General features: G+C 32.3%; 1 protein-coding gene across 2 annotated transcripts; it reads right to left on the bottom strand.

Annotated features, from left to right (window-relative positions):
- Positions 1-5,294: 5,294 nt before the first annotated feature.
- On the bottom strand, positions 5,295-16,737 carry LOC130820741 (protein THALLO). Of its 2 annotated transcripts, none has more exons than XM_057686244.1 (18): positions 16,498-16,737; positions 15,772-15,818; positions 15,544-15,685; positions 15,364-15,458; positions 14,861-14,939; positions 14,002-14,144; positions 13,698-13,844; positions 13,345-13,484; positions 11,403-11,490; positions 10,288-10,467; positions 9,325-9,495; positions 9,166-9,237; positions 8,937-9,073; positions 8,705-8,837; positions 6,307-6,566; positions 5,960-6,023; positions 5,707-5,775; positions 5,295-5,601 (listed from the first exon to the last, which is right to left on the bottom strand). In XM_057686244.1, exons 3-18 carry the CDS (start codon positions 15,650-15,652, stop codon positions 5,476-5,478), a joined length of 2,013 nt encoding a protein of 670 aa, XP_057542227.1. In that variant the 5' UTR covers positions 15,653-15,685; positions 15,772-15,818; positions 16,498-16,737; the 3' UTR covers positions 5,295-5,475. The 2 variants fall into 2 exon arrangements, with proteins under 2 accessions (XP_057542227.1, XP_057542235.1); XM_057686252.1 differs by having other exon boundaries at positions 8,937-9,067.
- Positions 16,738-18,280: the final 1,543 nt, after the last annotated feature.

Raw genomic sequence — 18,280 nt, 5'->3', positions numbered from 1 at the left:
GTTTCCATCAACTTCGAAAGTGAATGTATATTCCATTATTCCGTAATTAGGGACCCCTCTGTTCTTGTATGATTACTCATTTTATCGACTACTAGTCTAAAAAATTACATTTATGAAATTATAAAAAAGTCAGAGATATTATACATTACAGATAAATTAACTCTATAATTTTGAAAAGTGTCAATAATATATTATACAGTATATTATATTTTCTAATCTACTCAATTTAATTAAAAATAAATGTTAGTCAAAGATACTTTAATGGTAGCGATATTAGTCAAGATCAAATAACATGTCATTTGTTTTTAGCCAATATGTGAGTTCCATTTGGTAAACTCTCTTTAATTATAACACTTGAAAATTTCCAAACTTTTTAGCATAAGTTATGATTACATTGTGCTAACCATAATTAACCGCTAAACACTACTTGAAACACTAAGTTGAAAACATCCAACGTTTATCCACCATACTAGATGAGTCGCTTTAAGATGTTTATCTACTTTATAATACTTTCTCAATTTGTAAATATTTTTGTTATTTTAGTCCTCATAAAATTAGGTAAATAACTTGTGGATAGAAATGGCGATAGGTCTCGGACCCATCTTCGATCCGTACTCAAATCTTTCTTGGCGGATTTGGGTTTTATGATAGATGGATTCTCACAACATTTTCGAAGAATGAGTTTTGAGGGGAAAAACCATAATAAGGCGTCTCACATTATTGTTCAAAAGGTCTTTAAATCTTGTCTATTTTTTTACTACAATAGGATTGATATTTACATTAACATAAATTCTAATTTTTAGAGTCAAAATTAGAATGAGAGAAGAGGAACATTAAAATAGAAGTCATAACTTTATTTGAAAAAGGTGATGTTTAGTGGAACTATTAAAATTATATTTTAGACGATGGAAAAGATGGTCATTAGTTCGTCAGCAGGTTGTCATCATACAAATTGTTTTTGCTAGTCAGAGTATTGACCTTGTGAGTTGTAAATGCCTTAATTAGCTCCACTTCTACTGTATTCGGCTATTCTTTTGCCCAACTCTCTGTTTTCCGACTTCTTTACGGCCCGTTTGGTATATGGTATTAGAGGGCGGTGATGGTAATAAAATTAAGTAATAAAAAATTTAGTTATTTGGATGCCTTCAATGATAATAGATGGTAATGAAATTACCAAAAAGGGCAATTTTGATTACAATTAAACAACCTGGTATAAGGCTGTAATGGTAATGAAGTATTACTGTGGTAATAAAATTAGGTAATGTTGTTTCGAGCTGAAGAAAAAAAAATAATGAAGAAAAAAAAGGTAATATATGTAATTATCCAAAAAAATATTATTATTAAAATAAAAATCATTAGATAGAATAATTTAGATACAATAATGCTTTTAGATATAAATATACAATAATGAAACTAAAAGTCATTACCATTTTTTATTACTAACAACCAAATGCAATCAATGGAATATTATCTTCCACTACTATTCTTTAGTCATGCAAACCAAACAAAAGAATCTTCATTACCAATTCTCATATTCATTCCTTCATTATTATTATCATTACAACATTTCATTTTCATTACTTCATTATCATCAACCAAACGGGCCGTTTATTCTTTCTTCTCACCTAACATACATGTTTTAAGTGCCATTTAGGTTTAAACCAAATTGATTCCGACTTCGCTCATACGTGGCGGATTCATAATTTTCTAAATAGGGTGACAATAGCAAAACCAAGTGTGTCACATAATAAACTATTGCAAACATTTTTTTCAAAATTGTGGAAATTACAATTCATATTTTATTAAAATAAAAACTACGTAAATTACTATAATTATTGTCTCCGTATTCTCAAATTTTAATAACGTTCAACTACTGTATATAACAGTTTAAAATGAATTTAATAATAGTGTAATTACTTAACAATTAAAGATGTAAGTTGTAAATTATAATAACTATTAGTAAAAAATAAATAAATTAATAATACTTTTTAATTTTAGTTCGTTGTTTTAATTTTATAACAATACTTTCATGGTAGTGTCTTCATCATTATTATAATTAACATCTACACACTTTCTTTCTCCTTTTAATAGTAGTGTCATTTTATGGTGTTGGAAATTTATGAGCATTGAGAAGTATATTAGATTTAATATAATAATAATTGCTCATTAGTCATTGCATATCTTTTGAATTAAATGGGAAATATAAGATGTAAATTTCACTCATTTCATCCATAATTTATGACTCGCCAAGTGCAAAACTAAATCTATTTTATAAATAAAGGAAATAAGAGTAAAGCTTTCCCACCAAATAAAATTATTAGAGTAATAATTTTAATAAACAAAATTATACTCCATAAAATAGTAATATTTACGCAACTTTAAGTTTAAGTAAACTTTTTGATGATTGCTATCCTCCAACATTATTATGTACTTTTAGTGTTGCTTTTTGGCTAAGAAGCTTTTGGTCCGGTCCATTCACCATAAAGTTTGATTTTCCAAAAAAATTAATTACGAATTACAGTCTTAATGTTTGATGGTTTTGCGAATTACATTTTTAAAGTAGCATTTTGACCACTATTTAAGCCAGGTAACCGAATCCGTATAATTTTAACCGTTGACCACACTTTTTATCTTTGACTTCCTTTTTTTGGTTTTAATTTTTTTTTGTGTGTTTAATTTTTTTTTTTCTCATTCACTTCCTTCTCCTCCTAACATTAATGAAACTCCATCTTGCTTAAAGTCAAGACTAGAAATTTCTCAGCTTTTCAGAATGACACGGTTTAATTTCTTCCATTCTCAATGTCTGTTAAAATAATCTAGAAAAATCTAGGTTTTTAATTAAACATAAAAAATATCTAAACTAAAGAATTAAAAAAAATAAAAATATCTAAGATATTATAATTGAAATTCCTAGAAAAAGTAATTAAAAAATAAAAATATCTAAGATATTTTAGTAAACTTGTAACTAAACTCATCACTATAAATAACCATTGATGTAATCAATTTTTTTTGCAATGAATAAGAATAGCCATTTTACATATTCACTCATCTTGCAACTAACATGAAAATTGAAATAGCATTCGTTAAACTTTTGGTTTAATTTTGCTGATTTATTCTGGAGTATAGTTATTGGAAATATAATGCAAATAAAAATAAACAAATCGATTTGTATTTCCCTTGTGTGGATGGCAATAGAACTCCTTGCTTTGTAAATCACCAAATGGACACCATGAAGATAAGGTTGCGACAATCAGAGGAGTCGCTCGGAAACTTGATATGAGTAGAAGGCGTTCATGCACTTTCCTATTGTGATATTTCTCCCACAAAAGGTGCTTGGGATGATAAAATGAAATTCACAATGAGATACAATCTACACAACAAAATTCTAGCACAAGGAAATTGCAATAGTAAATACAAGTGTTCACTATTGAATTTGATATTAAGAGTTAATTACTCTCTCAATATTATCTCATGAAAGGAAGAAGAGAGTATTCTTAGGAGAGAAATCATAAATGATATCAAATTGGGATGGAATGTCCCTTGGCATGCGACCTCTATTTATAGAACCATCAAACAATACCTCATTTTAAAACAAAAGTGTTTCACTAAACAAAGCTTATGAATCAAAGTAATGTTTACCAAGCAAAGCTTATAAATCAAAGTAATGTTTCACAAAGCAAAGCTTACGAATCAAAATAATGTTTCACCAAACAAAGCTTATGAATCAAAGTAATGATTCATCAAACAAAACTTATGAATCAAAGTAATGATTCATCAAATTCTTTGAGGCATTTAATTTGGACTTATAATATATTTATTTAAGTCCCACTACTATACTAAGTATGTAGACATGTAGTATATACAAATCTAGATTTGTATACTCTAAATGTTCAACAATAGTTAAGCATCCTTATCTATATCTATATACATATTACTAAAGTAAAACACGCTTATATTAGCAAAACTATTAACTAATGAGGTGTTAGCTTCTAAATAATTTTTTTCCCTCCAATTGCTTATGATGGTGTTATAAATTTTTTAACTATAAATTCAAGTGTAAAGTTTCAAATACCAAACTTTTTGAAAAATATAGAAGATATTATCTATAATTTATATTTAATATTGTATCAAAGTTTTAATAATTTCTTATGATATATATCAAATGATGTAAATTCTCACAATTTTATTCAATATAAATACAATATTTTACAATGCATTTAAATTAAAAAAGTTATATACAATATATTGTATCAAAGTTGTAATAATTTCTTTGATTTTGGTTGTACTCCGATCTTTTGCTTTTTCTACCTATTTACATTGTATTTGTTCGTTTTTTCTGTAGTTTTGTAATTAATGAATATTAATAAGGCACCACTGATTTTGGAATCACTAAGGTACAAACTAGGTGTCCATTTACATCAAGAAATAAATAACTAAAATTATAACCCAGTTGATGAACAGATCTAATAAACCTGAAGGTTGCGAAGTTGTAGGATTGAACATTTTATGGATGAAAAAGGAGAGAGGAAGGTGGTTGGGATTGAGGAGCAGAAGGAGAAGGGGTTTTAGATTTAAGCTTGATGGAGTTTCATCAATGTTAGAGGCCAAAGGAAGTGAATGAGAAAAAACAAATAAATTAAAACTTACAAAAAAAAAAAAAAAAAAAAAAAGTCAAAGGTAAAAAGTGTGGCCAACGGTTAAATTGTGCAAAACGAGTCACTTGGCTTGAATAGTGGTTAAAAAGCTACTTTAGAGGCTGTAATTTGCAAAAAAAAAAAAAACATCAAGACTGTAATTCACAAAAACACCTTAAGGCTATAATTTGTAATTAATTCTTTTCCAAAAAATCAATAAAATAACTTTAAGAAAATTTAAAAAAAAAAAAAAAGAAAAGGAAAGTTTTGGGAAGTTCAAAATTTTTTTGGTGAAACATGACATGTTGTCTAATAAAAAATAAGTAAATATCACTCTAACTAACTACTTCCTCTGGCCACTAGAGATTGTTAGATTTTCTCTTACAATATATTCATTTTCAATAGCAAACTAAAAAAGATAGGAGAAGAGGTGTTCAAAACAGACTTAATGACCCGAAAATTGCCCAACATTGTCACCGAACACGAATGACCCTACTTCAAAAACGATTTACAATTAAGTAAAAAAAACAAAATGGACACAACCAATTTCAAACCAATCTGAAACACCAAGCCAAAATCAACCCAATGAGAACTAAGGATTACTTTGTTAATTGAGATAGCAAATAGAAAATACATTTCACCAACAAAAATGGAAGAGAATAATTTGTAAATCATAATTTAAATGGTAAATTGGTGTAGTACTGATACAGGCTACAAGTCAAAAAAATATTCTTTACTAACTTACAATGAATTTATGCTCTTCCACCCAAAGGGCCAAAATCCAAAAAAGCCAAAGTCCGAACCACAAAATTTCTTTACTACAACCAAAACTTTATCAATCCTAAAACCTGATGCTTCTACTAATATTAGGATTAATACCGGTAGTTTCCCCATCATAACTAAACTTCGGTTGCTTGTATTCACGCACCTGTCCTTTACGATGAGTGACGGCTTTTTTATACTTACCCTGCACAAGTTTTGAATAGAATGTATTAGCCAAAGGGCAACAAGTAGTTCAAAGAAGAGCTTGAAAAGATAATAATAGGTTTTGAGACGAGTTCTAATCAAGTACCCTGTACTTCTTCCTCGGATTTTTGATCTCCTTCTTCCGGTCACGCGTGAGTCCTCTGTTTTTCTCCATCTGATGTGTAGAAGAAAGATGACAGGATAGTCAGATAAAAATGCAAGAGTCTTAGGCGATGAACACCAAGCAACTTGAACATTATAAGGAAGAAAGCAAGGCCAACGAACATTGCACCCCCCCCCCCCCCCCGAACCAATTCGTAAACCTAGTTCTTGAGAGGACAAAGTGATCTCGTAGTTACCTGAGTGGTAATGTGACGTTTACAATCAACAGTAGACTCCAGTTCAAATTGGACTTGCGGGTTTCTGCACAAAACAATACAGATCAAAGCAAGAACTGTCGGATTTTAAAATGTCCAATGCACAGCAGAAAGCTACAAAATATTGTACTTCTATATGTTACCCCATGAATAAGTATCGTATAAACTATAAAGTCACCACATATTTAGTCCAAGACATAATAATCCATATGTTTACATGAGCATATGTAGTCCAACCAAAAGACCAAAACAATAATAGCTAAAAAGCTTCATGAATTAAGTGCGTCAATAAACAAGAGAAGTCTCTTGAAGGGAGATCAGTAACTCACCTTGAATACTTTTGTGCTTTCATTTTAAGCTTTGCTTCTCGTTGTTGTTTTATTAGATTGTAGTAATCTTCGGATTCTTCACCACCTGATTCGTCACCGCCTGATTCATCACCGCCTGAACTTGCTAGCTCACTCTCAAGTTGAGCATCATCGTCATCTTTTGACTTAATTCCAGCTCTAGCCAAGACTCGGAGCTCATGTTTCCATCTCCGTTCTCCTAAATCATCTCTTTCTGGCAAGTCATCATCACCAGAAATCCCCTTCAAGAGTAGCAAGAATATTAAATTGTCAATACCACATCAAGAAAACATGTTGTTCATAGACACAGTACATTTGCAGTTTACTGCAATTACTTCTGTTTTAAGTTTCAACAACTAAGCTTTGGCATTATGATTGACTGATTGTCTAGCATAAACCAGAGAACAAGATGAGTGTCTTTCCCCAAATCTGGGTCCTTATGAATTCCTTGCTCCTGATCCTTAAATCTAGGGCCTTAGTTACATTAGGCTAAGGTCAAGCTGCAAGAACAATAAATCAATAAAGAGCTGAAAATTTGAACTAAATAAGCAAAATAATATAAAAAAGTCAAACAATAAGTAATGTATAAAAATACTTTCCAAAGTAAGCACTTTTTTCCCAGAGCTGAGGCTTGGGTTGTTCGCTGTTACTAACAGCGAACAAAGAATGCGGGTCAAAAAAAGTCAAGTTCTTTGTTCGCTGTTACTAACAGCGAACAAAGGTTTAACCTGGTCAAACAGGGTCAAACCTTTGTTCGCTATTACTAACAGCGAACAAAGGCTTGACCTTATTTGACTAGGTCTCCTTTTATTCGCAGTTACTACAAATACCTGATAAAAAAACATCAAAGTCTTTGTTCGCTATTACCAGCCTTCTTTGTTCGCCGTTAGTAACAGCGAACAACTCAAACCTCAAAAAGTGCTTACTTTGGGAAATAGGTTTCCCCATTGCTTATTTTTTGATTTTTTTAATAATTTTTTGCTTAATTCATTCAAATTTTCTAAAGAGCTTGCACCTAAGCTTTTATGTATTAAGGCCCAATATATTAAAAAAAATATATTCTTTTACCCGCCAACTTCAAGCCTTAAAACACTCATTTCAAGATTCAAAATGACAGTTCCAACACGTTAAACGGAGTTAAACCGCTACTCCAAGTCTTAATCTTCTTTCACCAAAAGCTTAACTTTATATTTTAACTACCTACTCCAACCCTTAAAACCCCAATTTTAAGACTTAAAAAGACAACTCCAACTCATAAAACCCCTAAACCAAGTCTTAATCTTTCTTCCCCAAAGGCTTAACTTTATTTTTACCTACCTAAGTCCATTGCAAGGCTTTAAATCTTTACTTAAAGGTTTAGAGTCCCTACTTCAAAACTTAATTTCTTCACCAATGTATAAAATGACTACATCAAGACTTGAGATGTCTACTTCAAAGGTTGAAAGTCTTCAATTCCAAGACATAAAAATATTTTATTAAAAAAATTAATGGCTGGATTTTCGAAATTTGCTGGGCCTGTGAGTAGTCGGTAGGTCACACGTACACAGCCGTCTCACAGATTCACCGAGTCCTCATTGATGTTAAAATATCACATTCTTGTTCAAGGCCAATCACAAACTTGTTCTTTCATTTCTAAGGGATGGAACTCTTCAAAGGCTAGGTTCAACAACTGGTCAGACTATTTCATAACCTCGGAAAGGACCTTTTAATTATCATTGGCTATATGCAGGCGAGGATTGCAATGATCGGATAACACACAGTAACAGAATCCCCAACAAAGCAACCAGAACAAAGGTGTCAACAAAATACCAAGAGGGATAATCGAATGTTGCTTCAAATAGTTGGTTCTCCAAAAAAAAATTCTGCTAGCTACAACGTCAGACGCCATCGGGAATTAGTCATAATTAAAAATAGGGCGATTATCTCAACAAGAAAATTCCATATCAACAGAAAGAACTACCTCTCATCTCACGGTTTCTAAGGGACAAAAAAATGATGGATTTGCAATGGGTGGAATGTAACAATGGATTCAAGAATCTTAACAATCAATCAGGATATCCCTCTCACATTATCAAATTTTAAATTAGTATTCATTTCCTATCACTGCTGTCAAGCATATTTCTAACTGCATTTAACATTTGACATACAGAAAAGATATATATAATGTAATTATGTTAAAGCACTACTTTGAAGAAGCTGTGAAGCCTTATATTGGTGAATAGGGCAGGCCCTGAATCCTGTGGTAACTGCTAAAACGGCCTTAATGTGCCTCCTACAAGTTCTCACCAACAACAAAACTACTGCTACAAAACCCAACATTGTAGATGGCATAGTGTACTTGTGACGCCAAGAAAAATGATCTAGAAGAAAATGAGTATACCTTCAGCATTTTTTTCTTGGCAGGAACAATTTGAGAGAGTTTACTAGATAGACTAGAGGTTCGCCTATTGTCACGAGTGGTGTCCTCCAAATACATGGCATCATCATCAAAATCATCGGTAGTTTCAAGTTTTCTGTTTAGTATACCAGCCACACAATGACAAAACTGTAAGAAAAAGAAAGGTGCTTGTTATAAGACAAATCTGTGTTTGTAACTAGCAAACAGTATTTACCCAGCAAGCTTTTTAGATTTGTGTTTCTGGGTATTGTCGGACTTTGGTGCAACAGAACCAGCTTTTTGCTTCAACTTTTCCTCAAGTGCGGCTCTATATTGTAACATCTTCATGCTCTCTGAGCTCACTGGCTGATCCTACCATGTAATAGATTCAAGTCACGAAGCTAGTGGAGATTAAGATACAAACATGAAAATGCACTGAAGAAACAGAGACAATAATTTTCTACCTGGCCTTTGTTAAACCTCTGTTTCTTTTCATTAACTTCCACAGACTGCTTTTGAACTGGTTCGTCCACCTTCTGCAAGTGCAGTAAACATCTTGAAGTTCAAGCTCAGCTAAAAAGATACAAAGCAAGCTGAGGCATAAAATTTGAGATGATAATCACCTTGGACGGTTCTTTATCAACCACAAAACCAGTAAGCTCACCAAGTTTCGCAAAATGATCAGATGATTTATCACTAGTCTTAGCAGCTAGCTTCTTAGCAGGTGCAGCATTGGCCTTTTCAATCAATGCACCCTCAAATCCATCTGGAATATACCCATCAAGTTCTTTCATCTAAACATAAACAAGAGAATATGAAAATCAAAAATTCAAGGATCAGCATATTTGGAACTCAAGAAATCCAAAAATCATAACATGACTAGAAAAAGAGGTGGATAGCAAATTTTAAAATTGCTCCATAATGATCAGTCACAAGCAGAAAAGCTAAGGCAGTAACTGATTGAAAAATGAAACAAATATGACAATAATTGCTACTACTATATAACTTCTTTTAAATGTACAGGAAAAGTATGACCACCGACATAACCTACTGGTATATCATGTGATAATATTTTAGTAACAGAAACAGGCTACAGTCCTTCGCCAAAAAAAGAACATTGAAACACCAAATAACAGAAGCTAGCCTTAAAACTAAGCAAATAAACACAAGCCACCTGGACGCAGAAAGAAAACAAGTTGTTTGGGGGGAGCAAGTACAGTAACTTTAGAAAATGAGGTACTTGACAAGTTGTCCACACGTGGCAGTATATTGAAAGTATAGATATTGCAGCTTAAACATGTAGATACACATGGGTGAAGAAAAGCACAGGAACAACAGTAAGAGAATCAAACATAAATACCCACATATATCACACCATGATGACAAGGAAGGGAAATCAGGGTGTATGATGTTATTAGCCCATCCCACTAGTAAGCGTCTGGACTCTTCAAAAACACAGTTACACACAAAAAAGAATAAAGGGGGAGAACAAGCTAGATAACTCAACTCATTATACGGTTTTCAGAATACTTGAGACAATATGTCACATATATACTGTTAAAGAAAATAAAGGGGAGGAGGAAGACCTTGCCCAACAAGGTCTTGATTTCCACAAGGCGGGCTACGACTGGATGATCACGAACTTGCAATCCTTCTGATTTCAAAAGAAGATAAAAAGTAATAGCTTGGCAATACGCAATCAGCAGGATTTGTTTCACCTCCAAATAATGTAATCTTTCTTTTTTATCATTCACCCTTTTTCCAACCTTCAAATGAAACAAAAGAGGTTAGTGCATTCTCAGTGTAAAATTTGAATCTCATAAAAATAAATCAGTCCAGAGGCAAAGTCAAAACTTCAAGGGGAGACCGAAAATTTCCATATCAACATCACAAAATGATTTTTTGAAGAGGGGGTCAAAAATTGCCAGAATTTTAGGTACTTGAGGAATTTTTTTTATGTTCACAGCAAGGCCGACGAGTATCATGGTTTAAATCTAGATTTAAAATAATTCTTGGATCAATATGCAATGACCTGATATTTGGTTTTACGTAGGGGTAATTTTGGTAATTGTCATGTAGGAAAGACTTGGGGAATGAGTTAGGATTAAGAGGTAGCTTATTATAAATAAGGGGGAATTAGGGAGTTATGATCATGATGAGAATTGTTAAACACATAGTGGGTGAGTTTTATACTCAATGGGGAGATCTCAATTCTCAAGCGTCTCGAATGGCTTGATTTATCTTTTCTTATTATGCTTTAGAGTTGTAATCTTCCTTTTATCATCCAATTCATAGTATAATTTCTATTTATCTCTTTTATCACTTTTACAGTTTTAGTCCAATTAATCAGTTTCATACCACAATACCCTATATATACTACATTTTCACTGATCAATGAGGATGGGTTATGGCTGATCTTTGCCCAATAATAGCTCTGCCACTGATGACCAATCACATGAGACAGCTAAGCCCTCAGCCAAACACTACAGAAACAGCACACTGTGGTTGTTACATTTCATCAAATACAAGAGCAGAACCATAAGGGCACAAGGTCAATTTTATATTCTTAGCTATCAAGTGCAATACATACCCATCCCAATCCATAGAAGGACCTTAAATGTACTGAGGCAAACCAAGCCAAAATACAACATGAATAAGATAAGATCACTATATATCATAAAACATTGAAAGATAAATATACCTTAGAAAGAAGGGGATTAACTTGGGTCTCAAGCTGCATGGTAGCATCATTTAACTCTGCAAGAAGTCCAACTAATTCTGGGGCAGAACTGCATCAGAAAACATAACCACAAAAACCATCAGCAAACACACAATATATTACCATTTGCATACAAAGCTCAGGATTAGATAATTCCCACAAAGTTGAAAATCTAAAACTTGTATAAATGCCCGCCTTGCTAGTTCTCTTAAAAGTTTCAAATTTAAATCTATTAGGATAACCCAAATTTTCAGAATATCTCCTTTAATTGATTTGTAGAAATGTCTTGGACTCAAATATGGGTAACTTTTGGTCTTGAAAAAGTAAAAACAACCACATCTTTTTCCATCTCCTCTTAACTTTTAAGCCATGTCCACCTTCGACCCAAACCTCCACCAGGACCATCAGTAGAAACCCCTCCACAAATAAGGCACTTCATAACCCCTGCTGCGCCGTCAGCAACAAACCATACAGTCGTCTCAGTTTTATTAATAGGTGCTTAAGACTCAACTAGATAGGCCAGAAGCTATTTTACAAACAGTTAATTTTTCAAGTGAAGCAACCCAAAATTCTAGAGACTTGTTGCAGCGTCTTTTTTTAACTGAGGGATACAGGCCACAGCTGTCAAGTGACAATTGAGCTGATTAAGAGTAAGACTATTTTTCCAAATGATGATTGCAAAATTCTAATGGTGTTAACAGTAAGAAGTAGAACAGCTTGGTGACTGGCTGACTGCAATATCGATAGTGATGATGATGAACTATAGTAGAGAGAGAAAAGAGAAGAAGAAAATTAACTCAAAAAAATTACAAATCTGAAAAAACAAATATCATTCTCCCATGTTGCAGAATAACCTATATAACAAGTTAATCTAGGTAACAGGACCAATAAAAAAAAAACCACTAACATCCAGTTTATTCCCAATATAGAAAGGTAAAAGTGCTTAAAGAAGACCGGCAAAATGAGATTATTAATCAGTTTTTCTGCAACCAGAAAGTCAGACCACTGGTTTTTGACGTGCTCTATAGTCTATACGACACTCAAGAAAACATATGAGGCCTGAAAATCCACGGAGTTGATATTTTCAAATCCTTTGAACATATCAAATATGATTGTGTGAAATTTCTCAACAAAAATAAAAGTATTAAATGCATACTTAAAAATATACAATCTCAGCATTCATCCCATATTATTGGCAGGCCACACCTTTAGTCACCACGTTATCTAAGAAGCACTAAGCTCCATGTATCTACTCTCAATTGATTAGTATTTAAATGAGATATTTCCCTCATGAAGCCAAAGGTATATCAGTTCTGCCTCAAACAATGCAGATGTAAGCCTAAAGTAATACATTACAGTTCTCTATAAGAGCAGCAGTGCACTTAGAATACCAGCAGACAAAAGCATCAGATATAATTTTATTAAGGGAAATTCCATGTGGTAACCCTGAACTTTCGGCTTTTACACGTGGTAGACAAACTTTATTTTTAATCCACATGGTGACCTTAACCCTCCAATTTTTCCACGTGGTAGACAAAAGGGAAGTTTTTTTTAATTTTACGCCAATTTTCACCCAGCGTAATGACATTTTTTTCAAAAAACAAACGTCGTGATCACCCTAATTGACCACATATTTCAAAATTCAGTCGAAACAAATACTTAATTTAACCAAAAACTTAACATTTTATCTATCATGTAGAAAAGTTGAAAGTTCAAGATCACCACGTGGATTTTAAACAACATTTGTGGAAAAGCCAAAAACTCAGGGTCACCACGTGAAATATCCCTTTTATTAATAATACTAGATAGGCAGATACCATTACAGTAAAATAATGCCTAAATAATTTGGATAAACAGTACAAGTACTCATTCACATCGAAATTCCACAGGAAAAAAAACACCTATATACAGTAAGGAAGCATACCTATATACAACATCCATTAGCTCATCCCTTGATAATGCACTCAAATCTTTCTCAACCTCTTCATACATAGGAGCAGCATCATTTTCAGCCTCTTTATCACTTGAAGATTTTAATTTAGGCTTCCCTTTTACCATAATTTCCTAATAACCGTCAATGTACAAATCATTAGCAATAAATGTCAAAAAAAAAAATATAAACTTCGAAACCTACATCTTTCCTGAAAGTAAAAAAAATTATGACAGCCTTTAAGCGGTTGTTTAGGATAATAGAAAAGCAAGCAATTAAAGGATTGTGGAAAAATGATTGAAAGATTTACAAAATGTAAAATTTATAAGCCTTTAGTTGAAACTCACACCAAGAGTCGGCTCTTCATCACTGTCCTCTTCCTCATCATTCTGGAGGCCAAAATCCTCATCCCTCAGAGTTTCTGCTCGTTCCTTCTGCAATTTTATTACCTCTTCTTCTTCCTCTGCAGGAGTATCCTCACCACTTGATTGTAACTAAAAAATGCAGGTAAGCACATGATCAAGACATATTTTACAAAGTTACCTTTTGATTAACAGCATAGACATTGTGCTGCTATTGCAGTAGTTCACAGCTCCTACCATGTGATCAATACCCATGATATGAAATCACATCAGTTTATCAATAACTTACCTCAAAATCGTCATCTGAACCATAGTAGGCACTCTTTCCCCTAGACCACACCTTTTGTTTCTTCTCATCCTCCTCATCCTCCTCATGCTCATCATCATCAAGACCACCTAACTTTTCCCTTAAAAATTTCTGCTGCCTTGCAACTGAAAATAATCCATCCTATATCAATTAGACAATATAATACCAAACATTGCTTGCTGAGGTCACAAAAAGAGAATAATGATTGAAAAATGAAAGCACGCACAAATAACAAACAATAGTTAAAGATACTACAAGTTGAACCTAGTAAAGCCAATTAAATCCACGTTAGAAGGTGCAAATGTACAATAACGCACCATTAGCACATCAAAAAATACATAAGAAACTCAAACTTTTCATAAAGATAATATCCAGTATTATGGTAATTTAATCTAAACCTAGAAAATAAATAAAAAAGTAGCATAACCTTTAGACTCATCCCCCAAATCCTAAACACAGTAAAATGTTTGTGCTAACAGAAAAGTCCGGTGCTATGAATTCTACGCACAAGACATGTGTCTCTCTAGATAAAAAAAAAATTACGTTCGAAAACACAAGGAAGGCATCAGTTGTTTTGTTCTACAAGGCAAGGAATAACCCTTCTCCTTCGCAGTAAATAAATTTAAAGCACATAGCTGCTCTAAATAAAGCATATAATCATAGTTTAAAGAGAAACCGTAGAAGAATTACTGAAGAATTCCCTCATACAAATCACATGAACACAATATCGTGGTCAAAATAAGCTTGTAATTGCTTCAACTGTGACTCATCAAAGGAGCATTTAATCAATACACCAAATTCATTTCAAATTTTCTTTAATCAATGTCTGATTACAACTTACTTTTAGCAACAAGGCCTTTTAGATTGCTATCATCTCCATCATCATCATCATCTTCTTCTTCTTCATCCCCATCAACGCCCTAATTTAAAATATGATATATAAATCAGTAAAATACCTCTCACTCAACAGTCATGGATAACAAAAGGCATGGATAATATAGGCAGCACATATATATATATATATATATATATATATATATATATATATATATATATATATATGAAAACTGAAAACAGGTATACACACATTTTGTAAAAGGTATACACACATGCTTAAAAGGTGTATATATTCTGATGACATTTCTGTAAATAATATGAATTTTAACCCTCGCAAAAATATTTACACCTTATAAGATAATATGTACACATTTTGCAACAAAATGTATATCTCAAACTGGTTTTCAGTTTTCAACACTTTAGTTATTTTCACCTGATCCTACCCTAATACCCATTCTTTTGGGTAAAACCATAAATTCATAAACCAAAAAGATAAAACAAACAAACCTCATAATCAAAAATAGGCTGCTCATCATCTTCATCGTCAGAATCAACATTATCAGCATTAACATCCAATGGAATTATATCCCTTTTCTTATGAACTACAAAATTTCACAAATAGTCATTAATAACCCTTATTAATTAATGAAGCATCAAGCAAAATAATAAAAAAAGAATAGAAATTACAAGCATCAATTTCGTCATCCATATTATTGAAGTCTACATCTTCATTATGCAGCTTAATTTTCTTTGAATGTTGAGGACCTTTCTTCTGACTCTTCCCACGCTTCCCCATTTACTCAAAAGAGTTGAAATTTAATTGAAACCCCTAAAAATTAAATTGAAATTAGTGCCAAAGAATATGTAAGAATCATTAAATAGATTAAGAAAGTATAAACTTGTAAATTTTCGCACCTTACAGATACAGCTTATCAGTGGTGCATCCAGAAAATAATCAAGTGCTGTCAAATCATCAACATACTATTAAACTATCAAACAGTCAAACTTTATCGAAATTCACTATTATCCAATTTTCACAAATACCTAACCATTTTACAGTTAAATCAAATAAACAAATGAAAACAACTAATTAAAATTATAATAATGCAATTACACCAACACGATTATAAAATATCTATTAGGAGAAATTTTTATAAATTCAAACATTTAGAAGAAAACACATTCCGAAGAAAAATTCAAACATACAGAAGAAATTAAGAAAACACAATTGTCTATCAACATTCAACAACAACTATTAAACATTTAGAAATTGGAAGATAATTAGAGAAGTACTGAAGTAGAGAACAAACATAACAAAGTCATCACACGCACATATTCCAACAAGGATTCCCTAAGTTATCATAGTCAACACTTTACAACTCATCTAACTTTCTCTATTAACGGATATAATTATAAAGATGTATAAACATATATTAGTTACCTCCAATTAGCAATAATGAATTAAATTCTTCAACAATGATGAATTAGAAAAACTAATGGAGGAATTACAATGGCGAATAAGAGAAAAACAGAAGGAAAAATAGGTTTTTTAAAAAACAATTGAAACAAATTAAAACAATTTGACTATCAAATAAAGCAATTGACTCAAATTTAATCAAATAAATTAAGTAAACAAATTACCCAGCCAAGAACAAATTGAAAGCAAGCAGGCAACAGATAGAATACGGTGAGCGGTGGCGAGGACGATGGAGATGTCAGGTGAAATATGCGACTGTGCGGGTCTGCGTTTTAGCGGGAAAAACGGCGACTGATTTCCGGTGGAGGAAGGAAGTTTCAGAGTTAGGGTTGAGTGGAACGTCGCTGAATGAGTTCAAATTAAAAAGTAGGGTATTCACTGTAATTGAAAAACGCTCAAAATACGCCGCAAACCTGGACACTTTTGGCTATTTAATCTTAAGCTTGATTTTGATTTTAATTTTAATCTTAATCTTAATTACTAAAATTTTAATAACTCATCTAAATTCTTCTCTTATTCAATAATCTATTACTCCTATTTAACTTTTCTTTTCCCAAATTCGTATGAAATCTCAAAGAAATCATATCTAATTAGACTCGCTCAAAAAGAAAGATATAGAGTAAGGTTTTTAATAAGCATTAAGAAATTGTAAGTAATCATTTAAAATATTGTAAGTACTTAAGTACTTACTCGATAGACATTAAGTATATTATAAGTAGAGGTGTTCAACAGGGCGGGTCGACCCAACGAGTTAAAGGTCGGGTAACATTTTAACGGGTCATTAATAGGGCTGAACAAAGTTTGCTCTAAACCGGACCAAACAGTAATTTTAATATTTGGTCTGGTCTACGATCTAAACGGTTTGTTCTAGGTTTTTCCCAAACAAAATTACGGTTTACGGTCTGGTTCCGATTTTTTATTTTTCATACCAGACCATACTGCACAAATCGTACTATGACCAAAAATCATAATTTTTTTTAAAAAATAATATTGCTACCTAGATATTTCAAAATGTAGTTATTTTTATATAGTAATATATACTTAAGTAATATTAATGCAATCAACTAATTACAAATTATTATATTTGGTGATGCTAGGTGCGAAATACTTGTATAAACACATATTAATTTGGGGAAAATATAAAAACAAAAAACGTAGACCAAACCGTTGTATAAGGGTTTGATCCGATCCGGTCAGGAAAATTTTCAAACCAGAATTTTTGGTTTGGTCTGATTTTAGTGTCAGACCAGACCAAACCGGACCGTGTACACCCCTAGTCACTAGTAGGTCGAGTCAATAGCAGGGCGAGTCATTAACGAGCCTTAGTGTAAAGGGTCAGGCCGGACCGGGTCGAATAATTATAAGAATTAATTGCGAAAAAAACTTTACCATTTTTTTATATTTTAAATGATATTATTATATAAAAAAACTATTTTATGGACTTTTAAAAATCAGGTCAAAGTGGGTCGGAATTAAACGAGCTTTGACTAGCCCCGACCTATTTTAACATTTGACATAACCCGCCCCAGTCCGACTTGTTAACCACCTCTAATTATAACTATTCACTAAAAATATTGTAGTGGGCATCAAGAATATGGTAAGTAGACTAGTAGGCTATGTTTTTCGGTGGGCATTAAAAATATTATAGTATGCATTTTAAATACTTTTTCACATTAAAATATAATGGATTAGGTCTGAGACCGGTGACACCCGTATAAATCTTGGACCATGTCGATGGCTTTTTTACCAAACTTTTTAAGGATTGTTTGTGGCTTACCCTGATAAGGTGATACCCCCTATTAAAAATGGTTAAAATTTTTGTTCGCCGTTACTAACAACAAACAAAAACTTTGATTTTTTTACCAAAATTCTTTATTTGTTGTTAGTAACATCAAACAACCTCAAATTTATGCTCTGGGCAAAAAGAGTTTATTTTGAGAACGACCT

Source organism: Amaranthus tricolor, chromosome 1 (genome assembly GCF_026212465.1).
Source record: "Amaranthus tricolor cultivar Red isolate AtriRed21 chromosome 1, ASM2621246v1, whole genome shotgun sequence".
Taxonomy (NCBI): domain Eukaryota; kingdom Viridiplantae; phylum Streptophyta; class Magnoliopsida; order Caryophyllales; family Amaranthaceae; genus Amaranthus; species Amaranthus tricolor.
The sequence above is the reverse complement of the archived record's forward strand: the minus strand, read 5'-3'. Positions and strand labels throughout refer to the sequence as shown.